General features: G+C 40.9%; 1 protein-coding gene across 1 annotated transcript in view; it reads left to right on the forward strand.

Moving 5' to 3' along the window:
• The window catches only part of TOP2A (DNA topoisomerase II alpha), a 29,068-nt gene extending 8,759 nt beyond the window's left edge, over nt 1-20,309 (forward strand). Inside the window, exons 4-35 of the mRNA XM_073683387.1 lie at nt 2,607-2,670; nt 2,764-2,909; nt 5,735-5,832; nt 6,378-6,590; nt 6,685-6,858; nt 6,945-7,046; nt 7,688-7,825; nt 8,507-8,645; nt 8,742-8,899; nt 9,120-9,245; nt 9,398-9,508; nt 9,597-9,702; nt 10,103-10,212; nt 10,393-10,485; nt 10,566-10,680; nt 10,763-10,884; nt 11,592-11,740; nt 11,846-12,077; nt 12,156-12,290; nt 12,364-12,564; nt 12,675-12,870; nt 14,788-14,879; nt 15,464-15,607; nt 15,731-15,814; nt 15,962-16,159; nt 16,422-16,569; nt 16,657-16,803; nt 17,425-17,575; nt 17,687-17,763; nt 17,883-18,056; nt 19,273-19,463; nt 19,626-20,309. Of these exons, the coding sequence (XP_073539488.1) occupies nt 2,607-2,670; nt 2,764-2,909; nt 5,735-5,832; nt 6,378-6,590; nt 6,685-6,858; nt 6,945-7,046; nt 7,688-7,825; nt 8,507-8,645; nt 8,742-8,899; nt 9,120-9,245; nt 9,398-9,508; nt 9,597-9,702; nt 10,103-10,212; nt 10,393-10,485; nt 10,566-10,680; nt 10,763-10,884; nt 11,592-11,740; nt 11,846-12,077; nt 12,156-12,290; nt 12,364-12,564; nt 12,675-12,870; nt 14,788-14,879; nt 15,464-15,607; nt 15,731-15,814; nt 15,962-16,159; nt 16,422-16,569; nt 16,657-16,803; nt 17,425-17,575; nt 17,687-17,763; nt 17,883-18,056; nt 19,273-19,463; nt 19,626-19,775 (4,484 nt within the window). The 3' untranslated portion in view covers nt 19,776-20,309. The remainder of the gene's footprint in view (nt 1-2,606; nt 2,671-2,763; nt 2,910-5,734; nt 5,833-6,377; nt 6,591-6,684; nt 6,859-6,944; nt 7,047-7,687; nt 7,826-8,506; nt 8,646-8,741; nt 8,900-9,119; nt 9,246-9,397; nt 9,509-9,596; nt 9,703-10,102; nt 10,213-10,392; nt 10,486-10,565; nt 10,681-10,762; nt 10,885-11,591; nt 11,741-11,845; nt 12,078-12,155; nt 12,291-12,363; nt 12,565-12,674; nt 12,871-14,787; nt 14,880-15,463; nt 15,608-15,730; nt 15,815-15,961; nt 16,160-16,421; nt 16,570-16,656; nt 16,804-17,424; nt 17,576-17,686; nt 17,764-17,882; nt 18,057-19,272; nt 19,464-19,625) is intronic.
• Nucleotides 20,310-20,907: the final 598 nt, after the last annotated feature.

Raw genomic sequence — 20,907 nt, forward strand, 5'->3', positions numbered from 1 at the left:
TGTTTTTAGCCCCAAATTTATAACTTTCACAATGAATAATGGGGGGGGGGGGGGGGGGAGAAACCATCTGAAACCACCACCCTTCTCAAGTGACTTCATATTGGAAGCTTCACTGCTTAAGGAATTCATCTATTGTTGTAGTGAGTATTTTGAGCCCACAGGTGCATCACAGAATTTAATAACATTAGGACGTGGAAATTAACATTTTAGTGGTAAAAATGTTATTTTTGTATTTGCTGCAAATTTGTTAGTTGCACAAGGGTTAATAGGTGAAACTGGACCCCATAATTTTTGCGCAATCTCTCTGCCCCACATGTTATCAAAAATTGTTAGGCCACACTTCAGGGCTGAGAAGGAAGGAGTGCTATTTGGCTTTTGGAGCACAGATTTTGGTAGAATAGTTTTCGGGTGACATTTATGGAGACCCCAAGATGCCAGAGCAGCAGAAAAATCCCCAAACTGACCCCCATTGTAGAAAATGCACCTCTCAATGATTTTATCTACGGCTTCAGTGACTATTTTGTGTCATCCATGCCAGGCTTTATTCTGGAAAATTGCAAATATGCCAGTTTAGTGTTCAAACATTGTGCCCCCATGCAGTGTAGAGTTCCCATATATAGTAGCGCCCCCCCCATACCCTCCACCATACATTGTGTCCAGCTTGTGCTTCTGGTGACACATACCCTGTAAATTAAGTGCACTCTCCCAACTACAATAATGCCAAACATGTGGCCACTTACTGTGGTAGCGCAGATGTCGCTGGATTTTATTTGAGAGGGTGCTGGAGACGTGTCACTTCTCCAGAGTCTGTTCTACCAGTAATGTGGGAACCCCCTTTATTTCCAGAGACACATGACCTGAGTGGGGGACTGTTTTTTTTTTTTTTTTTTGTGTGGGATAAATTGGGATTTTTTTTGGTAACATTTTGGGATACATGTTTTTTGATCGCTTCCAGTATAAGGCTGGGATCACATTCCTGTGTTCTATGCTGACCCACTAATGTCGGGATTTCCGTGTAATAAGGGCTGTGCAGTCGTTAAGCCAAACAGACTACTCAATTTCCCTTACTTCCAACTCCTACTCTACAGCCCTGCCTCACTACTGCGCATGTACATGAAGTGCAGCACAGATTTATCTCAGCTAGCCTAAATCCTTAGATCAGGAATAGAACAGTCATTTATAGGACATTTCCTAACATTCCCAAATTCTTATGAAAACCTTTTCAGCACATACTGCATTGTACTAATGAACCCAATTTGTTATATATTTTAAGAGTCGGTCCATTTTATTACGACTCCACCAAAATGGTCTCCGACTCCACAGCCCTGGACTGTAAATCCCACAAAAATGCAATTCACATCCCTGACTGAACCACCAACCAGAATGAGGCAGATGGAGAGACTTTGGAGTCCTTTTGGCGTCTGATCCGGTGGTGTCCATCTTTTTAAGCGTTCACAGAATTGTGGTCGATCACACTTGCGTGCTAACAAGACGCCTAAGATGCTGGAACCGAGACCAAACGGACCCCATGTACCTCTTAAGTGAGTAGTTCCGTCTGGGGTTTTGTCTGAATCACGGTTTTGGAGATTTGTATGGAAACCCCGACGTGAGCACTCAGCAGAGAGTGCAAGATAAATGTGAGCTGAGCCTTGTTCTTATTTTTGCACGGTTCACTGTGCAGTATAAGTGATTCGATTATTTCATTCTTTAGGTCTGTGCAATTAGTGATACCAGATTTGTATTGTGTTTTATGCTTTGCTGCTCGTACACACTAAAACAAAATTTTACGAAAGTGAATGTTTTTGCATCACCATATTTGGAGAGCTGTAACTTTTTTTTTTTCTTTCCCCAAATTAGCCATAATAGGGCTTCTTTCTTGCTGGACGATTTGGCGTTTTATTTCACACTTTTTATTTTTATTTTTTCTAACATATGACTTTTTGGTCACTTTTTATTACATTTTTGTGCCCATATGATGAAAAAAGTGACTCTTTGGTGTTTTTATGTTTTGTATTTACAGCATTTCCTGTTTGGGACATGTACAACTTTTATTTGATCACTGGTCTCATGTACTGCAGTGCCGGAGACCTGTCAGTGAGTCACTGATAGTCTGAGAGACCCTGCTTATAGCTGAATCTCTGATGACCTAAGGGTACCATAGCAATGATCGACACCCATGATTACAATATTACAATCGCGGGTGGTCAATCCTGCTATAAGGGGTCTTTTTTATCTTTTTAAGCTCTTTTTTTTTTTTTTTTTTTACCACTTAGATACAGCTGTCGCGATTGGCAGCAGTATTTAAGGGTTTAATCAGCTCCAAAATCATCTGGGGCCAATACAGCAGGGTGTCAGCTGTCACCGGCAGGAATTCTGGCCGCGGGGTGGCGTTATTCTCTCATTCTTCATCGCCATTTTAAAAGACCCTTAATGACTGTCGTTTTTATGCGTATTGGCGGTCGTTAAGGGGCTAAAACAGAATGCAGGAAGAGATGAAGAAGAGGAACAACCCCCTGTAATATGTTTAAAATGGCAACACTAATTCTTTATTAAAATGATGCATTCATTTTCTGTAGCTTTAACTATTTTTTTTCTCCTCTCTCCAGTAAATGCCGCTGATAACAAACAAAGGGATGCAACAATGTCATGCATCAAGGTCACAATTGACCCGTAAGTAACTTGCTATTTGTGGCCTCCTATCTGCGCAATACGTTATAATAAAGGAACATTACTGTACTTATTGCAATTTTATTTGCCTTACAGTGAGAATAACACAGTCAGTGTCTGGAATAACGGGAAGGGTATTCCTGTTGTAGAGCACAAAGTGGAGAAAGTTTATGTTCCTGCTCTCATCTTTGGACAGTTGTTGACCTCTAGTAACTATGATGACGACGAGAAAAAAGTTACAGGTTCGTGTAGCTCTTACTGCTTGGTCAGTGCTTGTTGGCTAACTGCAGTTTTAAAGGGACTCTGTCTGCATAGAATGACTGTTGAAAGCCAGTACAGGCGCTCTGCATCACGGAGGGGCCATTCATTTACATCTTCCCACCTTTCCCTTTTATCTCTGCCCTCCCTTCTTCATTGGCAGCTTTGGCTTCTTAGAACCAGAGAAGAGCAAAGATAGATGCAAACCAAGCAGTTGGGAAGGGGCATTTAAATTTTGGCCACTCCATTATGTTCTGAGCGTCTGTACTTGGTTTGAACAGTCATTCTGTGCTGACAGTCCCTTTTAAAGAAGCACTCCTCCCATCAAAGTTTTTATCCTGTTACTATATTGCAGTCATCATATTATATAGCACTGTGTACTTATAATTGCTCATTTTGCCTTTCTACCCAGCTAATTCTTCTTTTCTGTTAGGTCTTTGACATCACATGATTAATAACTGACTAGCTGAATCCTTCTAAGCTATTTGTAGAAACAGAAAGTCAATTTTCATAAGTCACTGCAAAATTCCCTGGCAGGGGGGAAGGAGGGAGTAGCTGGGTCAGGAATTGAGAAGGGGAATGATTTATGCAGGGACAAGAGACCTCCTATTTCTACATGATGCAGCGAAAAGAGATTTTACTGGGTAAAAAAGGTAAAATGAGCAATTGTAAGTACTCAGTACTCGGTGCTATATAATAAAGCACCACTCCAGCTTTTTGTTTTGTTATTTTCAGCGCTGACGTGGCACTTTAAATCTAAGCCCCATGCCCCCAGTTACATACTTTTCAGCATCTTCAGTTTTTTCGGGGCCCCTCTGAGCGCAGTGCAAGTCTGAGAGCCAGAATGAGGATGTCATAGACTTGTATTGTAAAGTGACCTCCTTGCAGCTCCATGAAACACTGGAGCTGCGAGCAGGTTACTTTTTGCCAGGGACCGCCAATAGCGGTGATGAAAACGCTGGAAGGTGAGTATCAGACAGGAATTTGGTGACTTACATTTAAAGCACCACTTCAGTGGTGCAATAAAAAAACCCTATGGAGTGGTGTATTAAGAGGCTGAAAACTTTGATGGGAGTGCTTTTTTTTTTTATTATTATTTAAAACGTTTTTATTGCGGTACTAATGTCACAATGCAATGACGTGAACTTGTTGATATTAATAGCAGTTAGTGAGAAAAAGGATCTTCGGCATCATCGTGCGTTGGTGCTGTTTCGGGCCCTTCCGGCTTTTCCCGACACCTGCCGGAATTGTTGCTCATGACACTACAGCCATCTGAATGCGTCTTTTGAGGATTCAAAAAATGTGGTCGCGCCAAGGACTGCCACCCTGAGCTTGGCGGGGTAGATCGAGTATTGCAGGCCCAGCGCCCTCATCCTCTTCATGTCCAGAAACTGGGACCTTTTGCACTGGACCTCAACTGAGACGTCTGGGGGGAAAAGGAGATTTTCTGCCCCCTATCCCCAGCTTAATGTCCTTGCTTCCCTTAATATATCTCTGTTTTTGTAGTGTAGGACTTTAATCAGGAAAGGCCTGGTGGGGTCTGCACACTAGACCTGGTCTTGTTGGGGGGGGGGGGGACCCTGTGAGCTCTCTCCACAGCAAACAAAGGATTAAGGGTATCTTTGCCAATGGTAGCCAGTAGCCATTTAAAAAAAATAAAAAAATCATCCAGGTCATTCCCCTCAGCCTTTTCAGGAACCCCCACCAGTCTAATATTGCGTCTGACGGTTTTCTAGGTCATCAGCCTTAGCAACAAGTGCTGCGACTGCCTGTGTTACTCCGTATATCTCTGCGGACTGGTGGGAGAGCATCTTCCAGCTCACTAACTCTGCTACCTACTGCTGTGGTGTGTTCTGCACATCATGGTGTATTATAGAAATAGATTCTTGTATATGGCCGACGTGTCCCATCAGCGTATTGAGAGTAAAGGTGCATTTATTGACTGCATTGAGGACATCTTGCAGGGTTCCCCTGGGAAATCTCTTCCAGGATACCACTTTTTCCTTTAGGAGCTGCATCAGAACCACTATGCATTTGAGGGGATGCCCCTAGCTCATGAGATTCAGTCTCCTCCTCCAGAGATAATGCCATAAATTGGCCTTCGCCAGATGTTCCCTCATCCCCTGTAGGGCAGACACTGACCTCTTGAGCTGGGTTTTAGGGAAAGGAGAGCTGTGGGCAAAGTGCTCCAGCCACGTCTGTCTCCGCGTGCAGGCACCATCTTGGATTTCGGCCAGCGCTGCTTCTTCATTTTTCCCCTGCTTCTTTGAGCATGTCATGATACCGCCTCAGCCTGGAGATCAGCTCCCGGACATCCAGGGAGCTAAAGGTAGTGGGTGAGGGAATTGCTCGTCCGTTCCTCTGCCTCTAAATGATAATTATAGGATGAGTGCCGCGGTAGCTCAGGAAGGCACGTCTCGCTGCATACGCCCCCAGGGGAGCGCTTCTTTAACGTTTTTTACTTCCCTCATATGTGTGACTTATAGTACAGTGTTAGGTGTTATGTATGATAATGGCAGACAATGTTAGTGCTGTGGACCATTGTAGAGACGAGAACAGCCCAAATTGAACCCTTGCCCTTTTAGATATTGTAAGAATATACACCAGTGCTGGATGGTTCATGTCAGAGAAATATACATACACCAGGCCAATCTTTCCTTGGCAGCACTATAATGGCGCGGGGAGGTGTGTGTGACTTTGATGTACATGAGGTCCTCTGCTATCTGCATGTCAAAGAAATAAGCGTTCTTTCAACTTGCATTTGGCGCCCTGTTTTTTTTTTTATTTACCAATTGTCCTCTATGTGCAGGTGGCCGCAATGGTTTTGGTGCCAAATTATGTAACATCTTCAGTAACAAGTTTACTGTGGAAACTGCATGTAAGGAATACAAGAAAGTCTTTAAACAGGTAGGTTATCGCAAACAGGCCTTATGAATCTGTATAAGCCTTTATTAAAAAGCTGTATAGTGTGCGCACCAAATGTCTGAGCCCAAGTATTTGTAAATACACACCCAACCATTGCCAGTGATTTGAAAAAATATACAATAAAAGATGGCTTTCTGTGGACTGTAATAAGGTTCACTTTTAAGAAAGTGGATCTCGAATTCTGTGAAATACCTAATATAACAAAGAACGTACTTGCGGTGATGTCTCATAGACGGCGTGCAGTACCGCTGCAATTAATCTATTAGCTCAGCTCTGGACCGAGGTATATGGCATGAGCCGCTGAGCTCAGTAATTGGCTGCAGAAATGATGCGTGCTGTCGATGTGACGTCACCGCTGCAGCCAAACCCCTGAGACTGGAGCAGCAGTGCAGAGCCGGCGCTGAAGTACCTCCTGTTTGTTTTTAGGTATTTTACAGCCTTTATGGCGCTCTTTCCTTAAAGTGAACAACCCCCGTTAATTCTTGCAGTTTTTTTAATTTGCTGTTATTACTTACTGTCTATAACAGACCTGGACCAGTAACATGGCAACAGCCGGAGAGTCTAAGATCAAAGCTTTTGACGGAACAGATTATACTTGCATCACCTTTCAACCAGATCTCAGCAAATTTAAAATGCAGATTCTGGATAAGGACATTGTGGCCCTTATGTCTCGGAGAGCCTATGATATAGCCGGAGCTTCCAAGGGAGTGAAGGTGTTTCTAAATGGCAAGAAACTTCCCGTAAGTAGTTTGTAACTAATTTCCTTTCATTAGTTCAAGTTGCTAATTCGCCTTGTATATTTTTTAATTGTCTTGATGTGATTTTGTCCCCCAGGTCACTGGCTTCCGCAGTTACGTGGATATGTATGTTAAAGATAAGGTGGATGAGACTGGTAACGCTTTGAAGGTCATCCATGAAGCCGTGAATGATCGATGGGAAGTGTGCTTGACTATGAGTGAAAAGGGCTTCCAGCAAATCAGCTTTGTCAACAGTATTGCTACCACAAAGGTATGGGTCTATAGTAGAGGCAACATTTACTAGATGTAAATTTCTGGTTTAACCATGGTCTTAATGTATTTTTCTTTTATCTTTAGGGCGGTAGACATGTTGACTATGTTGCTGATCAGATTATCGCCAAAATTATTGATGTTGTGAAGAAAAAGAATAAGGGTGGTGTTTCAGTAAAGCCATTTCAGGTATGTCATTGGTGTGAAACATTCCCTAAAATTCGGAAAAGGATTGTGTCCTGCAATCTTTATTGTAGCCTTCTTCGGGAGGAAAAATACAGCTTACCAATTTTTATTTTGGAGGAAAAAAATTCTACATTCCCCATGGAACCAAGTTAATTTCACTAGTGCTTTGGTCTGTACACCTCTCCTCATCACTCTCTGCAGGAAATTCTTACATTGCAGTATAGGGTATCCCCCTCTGTAAGCATGTAGGTGGTGGCAGGGTACCAGGAGAGTGGTGGGTACATAGTATAGGCTAGAGCAGGGTTCCCCAACTCCAGTCCTCAAGGCCCACCAACAGGTCATGTTTTCAGGATTTCCTTAGTATTACACAGGTGATAATTGCATCACCTGCACAGGCAATAATTCCATCACCTGTGCAATACGAAGGAAATCCTGAAAACATGACCTGTTGGTGGGCCTTGAGGACTGGAGTTGGGGAACCCTGGGCTAGAGGATCAGTGCATTGACTGGAACGCCCTATTTTTTTTATTAAGAGATCAAAGCCAAAAAGAAATATAGATGGTCTGGAGTATGTAATATGTTTAGATTATGTGTAAAAAATAAAATAATAATAATTTAAAAAAAATGTTACTGTACTTCCTTAGGTGAAAAACCACATGTGGCTTTTTGTGAATTCATTAATTGAGAATCCGTCTTTTGACTCCCAAACAAAAGAGAACATGACACTGCAATCAAAAGGTTTTGGCTCTAAATGTGTGTTGACGGAGAAGTTCATTAAAGCAGTAAGTATTTAATTTATGAATTGTGACTTTTAGAAAAAAGTAGTTGTAACTTTCCTAGTATATACATATTGCATCTGCACACTGCGACTAATGAATACATAACGTTGACATTAGAAACGTAAGGCTACCTAGTTAGCATTTATTGATCAAAGAGCGCAAAAACTGTACAAGCTCTTCAAGGTGACCTTTAATATGGATAGTCCCTAACCACTATGTCTTATCTCTCTATGTGCCAAAACTGCCTCATGTGAATGGGGGCGTGAAAAGCAACCCCTCCATGGCTCAGCACCCTTATCCACTCATCCTTCCCACATAAGGTTTTAATTGTGAGCTACGCCTGGTTTCCTTTTCATTCCCTATTCACATGAGGCTGTTTTGGCATATAGAGAGGTAAGACATTTAGTGGCTAAGGACCATCCACATTAAAAGGTCACCTTGACGAGGTTGGATGCCTTTTGCACACTTTGATCAAAAAACGTTAACTAGGTACCTTACGTTCTTAACGTTTTGCAGCAATATTGGAGTTTATATATTCATTAGCTGCTGCGTGCTGACGCATTGTGTATATATATTGGCCACATATTGTATTTGTGCATTAATTTAATAACTTTCCTAGTAGGCAGCATTGAAATGGGTAGTAAGCAAATTTTTTAAAACGTGTTATCAAATTTTTTCTTTTAGGCAACAAACTGCGGTATTGTGGAAAGCATCCTAAACTGGGTCAAGTTTAAAGCACAAACACAGCTGAATAAGAAGTGTTCTGCTGTAAAACACACAAAGATTAAAGGGATCCCCAAATTGGATGATGCTAATGATGCAGGTAATTGTCCAAGGGCTGGTTGGAGAATGTTATAAATTGACATTTTCTAGTAGTAAATTGCTATTGGACATCTAAAGTTTGCCTGTTCCATTTCAGGCAGCAAGAATTCTGGGGATTGCACACTTATTCTTACTGAAGGAGACTCAGCCAAGACATTGGCTGTTTCTGGTTTGGGTGTTGTAGGAAGAGATCGGTTTGGTGTGTTTCCTTTGAGAGGCAAACTTCTAAATGTCCGGGAAGCTTCACACAAGCAAGTGAGTTATAGAAACGTTTACTGGATATTACTAGTTCATGATTATCTGGACAAATGGCTGTGTAATGTCTTTAGATATCAATTTTTATACACAGATAATTTTGGCTTTGAATTTTCTAAATGCTGTGAAAATTAGCATTTAACTCTGCATATCCTAATAGTCTAGTCTGCTGGTGACTTTCAAGTCCCTTGTGTTACTCACTTGCTTGTACATTGTATAGATTATGGAGAATGCCGAGATAAACAACATTATCAAGATCGTCGGTCTGCAGTATAAGAAAAATTATGAAGATGCGGAGTCCCTGAAAAGTCTTCGCTATGGAAAGCTCATGATTATGACAGATCAGGTGAGGCCTGCATTCAGGCAATAGATGCGGGGTGGTAATCCCATGGGGTATATTACTATTTGCTGCTTTATAAAGAAATGTGGAATTAGTTTTCTGCATCTGAGTAGATTCTATAAGCCTGGTATATAAACGTTGATTCCTTATCTTTGCAGGATCAAGACGGCTCCCATATTAAAGGTTTGCTGATCAACTTCATCCATCATAATTGGCCATCTTTGCTGAGGCATCGGTTCCTGGAAGAGTTCATCACACCTATCATTAAAGTGAGACATTTGCCTCTTATAATGCTTATGTGTTGACAAGCTTCTGTTGTGTTCTATGTACATCTGATCCCCCTTATCCCATCTGTAGGTGTCTAAAAATAAGCAGGAACTCGCATTTTACAGTATCCCTGAATTTGAGGAGTGGAAGAACGGCAATGAAAGTCACAAGACCTGGAAAATAAAGTACTACAAAGGTTTGTTCTAAAACCCTGTGTGGTAGTGCTGGCAGGCAAGTAAGACTCAGTTATGTCCTCTCATGGTGAAGGGTTCTCACATTGGTGTTATTCACACATTGCATGTGCTAAAAGTCACCAATCTGTTTTAATAGTAAAAAAAAAAAAATAATAATAATTTTAGAATATACTATAATTTTGTAGCCTGGATAAAATGAGCGATTGTTTTGAAGCCATTGAGAGAGTTTTAAGCGTAAATGCATAGAAATACCTCTTAATTCCATGTATGCAAACTATACGCTAGCTCTCTGCTTTTAGTTGGTAAAACGAAAACTATTTCTATTCAGTTTCTAAAGAGACACCCCCCCCCCCCCCCCTTTTTTTTTTTTTTTAAAAAAACCTCATTATTGTGATTTTCTAGGTCTGGGGACCAGCACATCTAAAGAGGCTAAGGAGTATTTTGCGGATATGGAGAGACATCGAATTCCATTCAAATACAGTGGCCCGATAGATGATGCTGCGATCACCTTGGTAAGACATGTCTCTCTTTTCATATTAGGACCTTTCCAATCTTATTTTTAATATTTCCCATTAGCACAAAGTCATAAATTTAGATTTTTATACTGGAGCATACAGATTTATAATCCCTAGTCAGATTAATATTGGGGCAAGGGAAACAGAATAAATTAAATTTTCCTCTAAAACATTTAGGCCTTTAGCAAGAAGAAAGTTGATGATCGTAAAGAGTGGCTGACAAACTTCATGGAAGACAGAAGGCAGAGGAGAATTCATGGTTTGCCAGAGGTATGTCCTTCAACAATGAGATTTTGTAAGGAAGTATTATGTTCATGGAAGTGTAAATTATGGTTATGGTTTTTATACAGGATTACCTCTATGGAAAAGCCACCAAGCATTTGACCTACAACGAGTTCATCAATAAAGAGCTGATTCTGTTCTCCAACTCTGACAATGAACGATCTATTCCTTCCTTGGTTGATGGTAATTAACGTTTCTTTTAGTCTTCTGGTTCTAAATTCAAATCATGTTAATAAAGATGTGAACTAATATCACTTCTTAATAGGTTTTAAGCCAGGTCAGAGAAAGGTTCTATTCACTTGCTTTAAAAGAAATGATAAGCGAGAAGTGAAGGTGGCTCAGCTGGCTGGTTCTGTAGCTGAAATGTCGGCGTATCATCATGGTGAGGTAAGAGCTTGGTCTGGATTATGATGAGGCTCTGGTAGATTGATATGGGTGCATTCGCTGGGACCGCCACCTGTCCTGTGTACAGGGATTGTCTGTTAAAGATCTGTCACCAAGATTATGCTGCTCAATCTAAGGGCAAATTAAAATGTCACCTGATTACAGAGCAACTTGCTTTATTTTTTGCTGTAATTTTCATGTAATCACTAGTGTTGAGCGAGTATGTTCTGTCCAAGTATGCTCGGGCCGAGCTCCGAGTATTTACAGCTGCTCAGTGATAAGGTTAAATCGCTCCCGTGTGCATGATTTGCAACTGTTTGACAGTTTTGTTACATGTGAGGAATGTGTAAGAAATAGCCATTCCTCTCATGTAATAAAACTGTCAAACAGTTGCAAATCATGCACACGGGAGCGATTCAACCATATCACTGAGCAGCTATAAATACTCGGAGCTCGGCCCCAGCATACTCAGACAGAACATACTCGCTCAACACTAGTAATCACTTGTTAGCTGCTGCACTATGAGTCGAGCACTTGTCTGACTGACTGGTATTCATGCTCTCCCTGCTTTCTGGCTGCTGGTTATACAATGCAGAGAAAAGTGCTGATCAGAGTTGGATGGTAAAAGCCACAGATATCTTTGTGTGTCAGGCGCTGCAAAACATTTAACAATCTGCTTTTTAATTTATTTCCCCCCCCCCCCTCTGTAGACCTCCTTAATGATGACCATTATCAACTTGGCCCAGAACTTTATGGGCAGCAACAATGTCAACCTCCTGCAACCTATTGGTCAGTTTGGTACTAGATTGCACGGTGGTAAAGATGCTGCCAGCCCTCGATATATCTTCACAATGCTTAGGTAATAAAGGCCATAATGCTGGAGACATCAGTTTGATGTTTGGACAGTTATCAGTTTTATAAATGAAACTGACTGCAAGTAACGATTCCTTTGTTCATTTTGCAGCACACTTGCTCGTCTCCTTTTTCCTTCTATGGATGACAGTGTCCTTAAGTTCATATACGATGATAACCAGAAGGTTGAACCTGAATGGTATATTCCCATTATCCCCATGGTACTGGTGAATGGTGCTGAAGGCATTGGCACTGGTTGGTCTTGTAAAATCCCCAATTTCGATATCCGTGAGATAGTAAATAATATCCGTAAAATGTTGGATGGCGAGGAGCCTCAGCATATGGTAAGTAGCATAATGCCTAAGGTTGTTATTTTCATAATTAAGTTTCCCTTTAAATGGCTTGTAACCTTTCTTACACAGCTTCCAAGCTACAAGAACTTCAAAGGCGTCATCCAGGAGCTTGGCCCAAACCAGTACATCATCAGTGGTGAGGTCTCAGTGCTCGATACAACCACTATTGAAATTTCAGAGCTCCCAGTCAGGACTTGGACACAGGTAACTACAGTTCAGAAGCCTCTGTTTATGCAGTGATTGATTAAGTTGTTCTAACATACTATCTCTTTTCCAGAATTACAAGGAGCAGGTCCTGGAACCCATGTTAAATGGGACAGAGAAGGCTCCTGCTCTTATTACTGACTACAAGGAATATCATACAGACACCACGGTCAGGTTCATTGTTAAGATGACGGAGGAGAAGTTAGCCGAGGCTGAAGCTGCTGGCCTGCACAAAGTGTTTAAGCTTCAGACCTCCCTTACCTGTAACTCTATGGTGGGTTTTTTGTAGTCTTAGTAGTTTATAAAGCAGCGATTGTACAGTCAGTGCTTCCATCTACCTGTGTTTAGATGATTGCTTTGTGCTTACCATGGTGTCCTTTTTAGGTCCTCTTTGACCACACTGGATGCCTAAAGAAATATGAAACTACTCTGGATATTTTGCGCGAATTTTATGAACTGCGACTCCGCTATTATGGTCTAAGGAAAGATTGGTTGCTGGGAATGTTAACGGCTGAGGCCTCCAAGCTCAGCAATCAAGCTCGTTTTATCCTGGAAAAGATCGAGGGCCAAATTGTGATTGGTATGTTCAAAGAAAGCTGTATAAAATGGTATTATAAATGTGATTGACATTTCCCCTCAATCCAGATCAAATTCTTATTGAGCAAAATAATTAAAAATGTCTTCTTCCTATCAAGCAGTAAAGTAATGTCACATGGCCAATATTCAAAGAGGGGACAAAAACTGAACTTGGAAATTATAGGCCAGTAAGCTTAACCTCTACTGTGGGTAAAATCCTGGAGGGTTTCCTAAGAGATGTTATACTAGAGTATCTGAAGAAGAATAACCTCATGACCCAATATCAACATGGGTTTACGAGGGACCGTTCCTGTCAAACTAATCTGATTAGCTTTTATGAGGAGGCAAGTTCCGGACTGGACCAAGAAATGCAATGGATGTTGTGTATATGGACTTTTCAAAAGCTTTTGATACGGTTCCACACAAAAGGTTGATACATAAAATGAGAACAATGGGGATAGGGGAAAATATATGTATGTGGGTTAAGAATTGGCTCAGTGATAGGAAACAAAGGGTGGTTATTAATGGAACACACTCAGACTGGGTCTCGGATAACAGTGGGGTACCACAGGGGTCAGTATTGGGCCCCCTTCTTTTTAACATATTTATTAATGACCTTGTAGGGGGCATACTGAGTAATATTTCAATATTTGCAGATGACACTAAACTCTGCAGTGTAATCACTACAGAGGAGGACAATTTTATATTGCAGGAGCATCTATGTAAACTAGAAGCTTGGGCTGATAAATGGCAAATGAGCTTTAATGGGGATAAATGTAAGGTAATGCACTTGGGCAGAGGAAATAAAATGTATAATTATATGCTTAATTGTAAAACACTGGGGAAAACTGTAACTGAAAAGGACCTGGGTGTATTGGTGGACGACAAGCTCACGTTTAGTGGCCAGTGTCAGGCTGCTGCTGCAAAGGCAAATAAAATAATGGGATGCATTAAAAGAGGCATAGATGCTCATGAGGAGAACATAATTTTACCTCTATACAAGTCACTAGTACGACCACACTTAGAATACTGTGTACAGTTCTGGTCTCCGGTGTATAAGAAAGACATAGCTGAACTAGAGCGGGTGCAGAGAAGAGCGACCAAGGTTATTAGAGGACTGGGGGGTCTGCAATACCAAGACAGGTTATTACACTTGGGGTTATTTACTGTGGAAAAAAGAAGGCTTAGGGGTGATCTTATTACTATGTACAAGTATATGAGGGGATAGTACAAAGACCTTTCTACTGATCTTTTTACTCTGAGGCCTGAGACTGGGACAAGGGGGCATCTTCTACGTCTGGAGGAAAGGTTTAATCATAATCACAGACGGGGATTCTTTACTGTAAGAGCAGTGAGACTGTGGAACTCTCTGCCGCATGATGTTGTAATGAGTGATTCACTACTAACATTTAAGAAGGGCATGGATGCCCTTCTTGAAAAGTATAATATTACAGGTTATATATACTAGATTCCTTGTTGGGGCGTTGATCCAGGGAACTAGTCTGATTGTCGTATGGAGTCAGGAAGGAATTTTTTTCCCCAATGTGGAGCTTGGTGTTTGCCACATGTTTTTTTTTCGCCTTCCTCTGGATCAACATGTTAGGCTATGGGTTGAACTAGATGGACTTAGTTTTTAAGGTTGAAGGAAGACTGTTACTATGGCCAGATCAGTTACTTGCTTGCTGGCCTTATTATGGCGGACCTGGAGTTTTCAAAGGATTTGGTTAGTAGTGGTGCCAGCAGTAGTGCCTTCCTCCTCTCATTGATCATCACTTTACCTTTCCAGTGGATAGAGGCTACTTTGCTTTTTGCTGTAATGCATCTTTAAGGGGAAATGTCAGTTTTGGGCAATCATTTTTTAATTTGCTGGTGTTTATGCAAATGGTTACACTAAACCTACTTTTCACTTATTTCTGCTTAGAAAACAAGCCAAAGAAGGAACTTATTCAGATGTTGGTGCAGAGGGGGTATGACTCTGATCCAGTCAAAACGTGGAAACAAACTCAAGAAAAGGTACAGTGCCCACTCTGCCAACTTTCAATTGATGTGTGTTTTTTTTTTTTCGCATATAAGAAGTTCTTTAGCTTCTATCGAACTTAAAAATGTGACCGCACATGGATTGCATCCGAGCGCTCCTCCTCCCGAGGGCAGCTCTATTACTCATAATAGGTTCTGTCTAGAGATGGGAGAATCGATTCATCATTCAGGTCAGTACTCAGTTACTGCTGGACGGGAAGCCTGCAACTCTTTATTTCCATGTTCTTTTGATTAGTTGGGCCAACGTGATGTCATGTCTGTCACACCAGCCCAGCAAATCAAGAGCCATAGAGGCTGGGAGGTAAGAAGATTCACAGTCCTCCTGTCCAGCTGTCAGAGTATTGACCAACGTCCTGCAGATCGATTGTACTCTTTATGTAATTGTTCATGGTGGGTTACTGACAGTCATGCTTGAATTTAAAAGCTCTTTTGTTTTTGTTTTTTGTGGTCCCCTCCCTACTCCCACGCCTTCTCTCCTTCATTCTTCAATTTGCTTGAAGGCTTTATACCTGTCATGTCAAAACTTCAAATATCTTTAGTACTTTGTTTATATTTTACAGGAAGAAGCTGGAGAGATGATCGAAGAAGAGGAAGAAACTGAACAATCAACCTCTGGGCCAGATTACAACTATCTCCTCAATATGCCTATGTGGTATTTGACCAAAGAGAAGAAAGATGAGCTGTGCAAGCAGAGAGATACTAAGGTTGGCTTCATCTGACTGGAATCTTAGTTGTTGTGCCCCCCTTTTTGTAGATGCGGTTTCATGAAGTAACTTGTTTTGATCTATTCTGTGTGTCTTATATTAATACTTTCCATATCTTATCAGATTGCAGAGTTGGAGGACCTTAAGAAGAAATCTCCACCTGACCTATGGAAAGGGGACCTCGCAGCCTTTGTTGAAGAGCTGGATGTAAGTCACGACATTTGAATCTATTATTTACACTTTACTATTGCTGACATGAGCTAAACTGTGTGACATTTATTTTTTGCCATCACTTTACCCCTTCATATGTAATATTGTAGTTAAGTAATTATAAACTTGTTCTCTAAATGACAGCGTGTAGAAGAAAAAGATCGTGCTGAGGAACAACTTTCTCTCAAAGGCAAAGTGGTGAAGGGCAAAAGTGGAAGACCTCAGGTGAAGAAGATGCAGTTACAGGAGATCTTGCCATCACCCCATGGAAGGCGGATCATCCCTAGGGTCACAACAGCTATGAAAGCCGAAGCGACTAAAAAGATCCAAAGGAGAATTAAGGTAAGGTTGGGATGGTGGCAGTTTAAGGATTTTGCACCTGTAATTTACAGTAAAACGAGTTTCTGGTGGTTCTTCAAACTGGTGTCCCTTTCACAAATGCTTCTCCTGTATTCTATTAAATATTAATTTTTTTTTTCTCCTTTTATTAGACATTTTATGGTATTACTAAACTATTTAAAAGGGGAAGGTTGTGTATTGGCCACCATTGCAAGGTTCAATAAGGCCGCCTGTAGTGAATAACCTGTTAATGTGTTTTCCTTAGACTGACGACATTGCTAAGAAAATGGAGTTTGGAGATGATGGTGATGAGCTGCAGGAGAGCCCTGGGAACAGCCCTCAAAGTGGCCTAGAAAGCATGTCACTCGCTGAAAGACTGAGCAAAAAAGTCAAAAAAGTAAAAGCTGAGCCAGGTTTGTGTTTTTCTTTTTTCTTTCTCTCATGGTTAAAGCTTTGGTTTAACTGCAATTCCTAAGTAATGTCAAATGTAAATTAAATAGGAACCAAGGCAAAAGCAACCAAAGGCAAGAAACAGGCAACCCTCCCATTCAAGCCTGTGAAAAAAGAAAGCCCCCACATGGATTCATTTAGTGACTCTGAACCCGAGGTTGTGGCTCCACGTGTCGCTCAACCAAGACGTGCTGCTGGTAAGATGTTAATGTACATTTATATATCTGCATCTGGTTTCTTTGTACCATAGATTGGATGGAATATTACACCTAGTGAGTATTGGACTTGCCTTTAGTAATTATTTTGGTTTCCTTTACTTTTTAAACTTCTGATAAATTCTGGATCCTAAGGATAGTGATAGTTTGTAGTATAAGTAAAAAAAAAAATATATACCAGCTCAACCTTGTTCAGTGCTGCAGATCTTGCATGGAAGGTCGTGATCCATGCTGCCATAGGGTGTCAGTCAATGCAGGGGAAGAAAGGATATGATCCAGCTCCCAGATTCATATTTCCACGATGTGTTAAAACCAATAGTCCTGTATTATAAACATTTTAAAAATTAAGGGGAAATATGACGAAATTAATAACAGGCGGTGAAACCTCTGACAAGGGGGGGGGGTGATGGAGGCAGAAAAAAAATTGTACACAGCCAGACACGTTTCGAGCGCCAAGTGTTGTTTGGTATGAGAGATCATATCTTTCCCCTAGATAGTTTGTAGTACATGGTGAGCCTCATGCATGTATACTGCCCCACAAGTGTAGAGCTTGTACCATTAGCTTTCACCTAGCTTGGCTGAGTAACTCTTTATTCTTTGCAGCAAAAGTGAAATATGTGATGGATTCAGATGATGACGATAAGAATAAGTCAGAGGATGACAGTGATGCTCAGTTTAGCGCCTGCATGGCTTCAGACGATGAGTCCTTTGAAGTTTCCAAACCAGCCCGAAAGCCTAAAGCTCCTGCCCTGAAGTATGTACTGTCTCCCCACCCTTCAGTATCCTGTACAGTAAGATGCTGGTTTCCTATGGACTGATGTGTAGAATGTGACTATTTACCAGAAAATATATTTTCTTTAAATAGGAAAGTTGAGAAAGATCCTAGTCCAGATAAAGTTAAAGAAACAATTCCTGAAACAGCACCTGAACCTCCTAAACCAGGTATTTACTAATCTGTCTCATTTTAAATACATTATTGTATGATCTGGGGTTACTGGGTGGCTAAAGAGTAGGTTGGGCTGGCTTGTCTTTACAAATACATGTAATTTTTTTATTTTAAGTGGTGACAATGGTAATTGACAGTGATGATGAGGTTGTGACTAAACCATCAGTGACGGTCACTGCTTCAGCAGCAACCAAGAAGAAGCTGCATCCTGCACCAGAGAAAGCTGGTGGAGTTAAAGCTGCTCCAAAAAAACGTGTCAAAAAGGCAGAGTCCACAGCTGCAAAGAAAGGTATGAAAGAGATTTTATCCATTATGAGTAACGCACTGTATTCATTATTTCATTGGTTAAAGATGACACGCAAGCAGTCAAATGACTGGGGCTGTCAGTTCTACACCTTTTTCTTTTATCAAAAAACCCATTACCGACCTATGACTTACTCTCCATATCATCCTATGTATGAAGCAGGAACTGCTTCTTGGCTGGCATATATCAGATATGTAGTGTAGCCGGCATCTGTTGCAGCAGTGTTCGGAGCTTTCTCCAATTGACACTGACCTTTCAATGATTGAACTAGAGCAATCTGTGACAGCAACGGCTAAATGACATATTGCCGCACCGTGCTTGTTCGCTACCAATAATGTAGTATAGCAGTATGTAAGGTAAGCAATCAATCGCAGGTTCAATATATGTCTATCCTGTGTAATGTGTATGTAACCCCTGCTACATTCCCTCTTTATTATGAATACATTTAGATCGTTCTCCCTACACATCCATATGCAAGTGAGGAAGGAGTGGGTAGTTGGAGTAGAGTAGTCTCTTTATTTCTAGGGCTGCTGTTCTGGTGCTTTGTGCATTACTTATTTTCCCCGCAACAGTGTCCAGTACACGAGATCATGCTGGGGGTAAAGTAGACGGGGTGAAGGCAGAGTTACAGGGGGTGTGCCCACTTCTTGCTTAAAGCAGAGCACAAGGGCTGATGGGAAATGTGATGCCTGTGAGCGGCCAGTGATTGTGCCGCTCACAGGCAGAAAAGGCACCACAAGGTATTTAGAGAAACACTTATGGGCCCTGGGGGAATACATTGGGAGATTGTATAAAGTAGTGGACAACCCCTTTAAGCAATTTCAACACTCTTGACATTTTTTTTTTTTTTAATGAATGGTGTCATCCAAAACTACAATTCATCCCACAGAAAACAAGCCCTTATGGCTCTCTTGACAGAAAAAAAAAAGGTGGCTGTTGGAGGGAAGAAAAAACAAAAGTGCAAAAAAACAATTCTTTGGTTGAAAATGATTTAAAGGGTTTTTTTGTTTTTTTGAGTTAGACAGCTCCCTGTAAATTGTCCTACAATGGCATGTTTGGGTAATAGATGGATATGCGGTGGTCTGCCAGCTTTGCTCAACACCGGCAAACTGAAAAGGGGGCTTTCCAGACCAACATCAGTGCTTGCACTATATTCACATTGCTTTAATCTCTTGTTATAAACATAATTGTCTCTGTCCAGACAAACTGCCATCCATCATGGAAGCATTTTCTAAGCCAAAGCCGTCCAAATCGACTGCTGCTACCAAGCATGTAGATTCTGATGATGACGAGCCAAAACCCAAGAAGACTGCAAAACCCCGCAAGAGGAAGAACTCCGATTCGGACTCTGGTTCAGATTTTGGTGTGAAACAACAAACCAAACCATCAAAGGTAAGAATGAGTTGAATAGTTCCCCAAGTGTAATACTTTCCCTGAAGGATTATTGCATTCATTCCTATATTAGATGCTTTCTACTAGCCCTGGTAAAATTTAGCTGTGACCTTTTTCTCATGATCATATAATATATATATATTTTTTTTTTTTTTCATTTAGAAATCTAAGGCAGTGGATGATGACGACTTCATTGCAAACTTCTCTGATTCTGAAAATGATGCCAGCATTGCACCATCTCGTTCACGAACAGCCCGTGCAAAGAAACCCATCACCTATATTGAGGATTCGGACAATGATGACATGTTCTAACCTCTTTCTACACCTTTTCTAACCCAGCAGATGGCAGCTATAAACTTTACAATAGCACTGCTCAAAGGAAGATTTTATCAGTCTCAAGACCTTCTGCTAAAGTGACATTTGTTTATATTAAAATCTAAGTATAGTTTTAAGCTGGTTGGATTTTAGGCACTGCCAAGTTATTAATTACCATTCGCTCATTTACAGTGACGCCAAAGTCACTGAGGGTGTTCGTATTACTTGCTGATTTTGTTGACCCTTTTGATTTTTTTTTTCCATTGTTGGTACCTGGTTTTCACTTGGATACTGTAAAGTTTCATAGATTTTACTAATTGGGAATGTGAAGTTTTTTATTTGATGCCTTCATGTTCGTCCCCTGCCCTTTACAGTTGATGCTTCTTGAATTCTTGTGACTTGACCTGCTTGTAGAATGTTGTTGTTTTTTTTAATATGGCTTAGTCATTTCGTAATTGACATGTTTGATGCTCTGACTCGCTGATCCACTTTTCTCATCTAATGTACAGGCACTTGCATATATTTCAATGTTGTTTGTGTTATGTCAGTGTATTTATGTTTTAATTAGTTTGTAATAAAGACCTAAAAAAACCTCTTCCATGTAAAACACTTTGTAATACATGACACACACAAATATGATTTCAGTGGTGTGTTATATACTTGGTCAGTTTTCCTTGCTCAGATCTTTCAATATCCCTGAAGTGATTCAGTTCAATTAGATTTTGTTTAGTTAATTGTTTGAGAGGATCATCTCCTTGATTGCCATTTTTAACATGTCTGAAAATCTGCCATTTTGATTGCATAGTTAGAAAAAAAAAAAAAATACGACTCTAGGTATGACTGTTATTTGTGAGATTGTGAGTTGCATCTATTTTACTATTGTCATAGAGTGTCAGAGTGTTTGGAGTGCGTTCATCAGCAGAACCTGCTCCACGTATGGCATATACTGGCTTTATTATATTTATAAGTATTCAACAGCCAGGATCTGCCTCTAACAGCAGTGACCAGTGTTTGTGTTGATTGCTGCTGGTAACCTCTTAAAAGCTGTTATGTGGCCTGGAAGTTTGTTTGGCCACACACCAACCACACCACCTATTCCCCCGTAATGTTTTGCGGGAAGTTGATGAGC

This window comes from Phyllobates terribilis, unplaced genomic scaffold (genome assembly GCF_046119375.1).
Source record: "Phyllobates terribilis strain yellow unplaced genomic scaffold, ASM4611937v1 Scaffold_5__5_contigs__length_657084704, whole genome shotgun sequence".
Lineage (NCBI taxonomy): Eukaryota > Metazoa > Chordata > Amphibia > Anura > Dendrobatidae > Phyllobates > Phyllobates terribilis.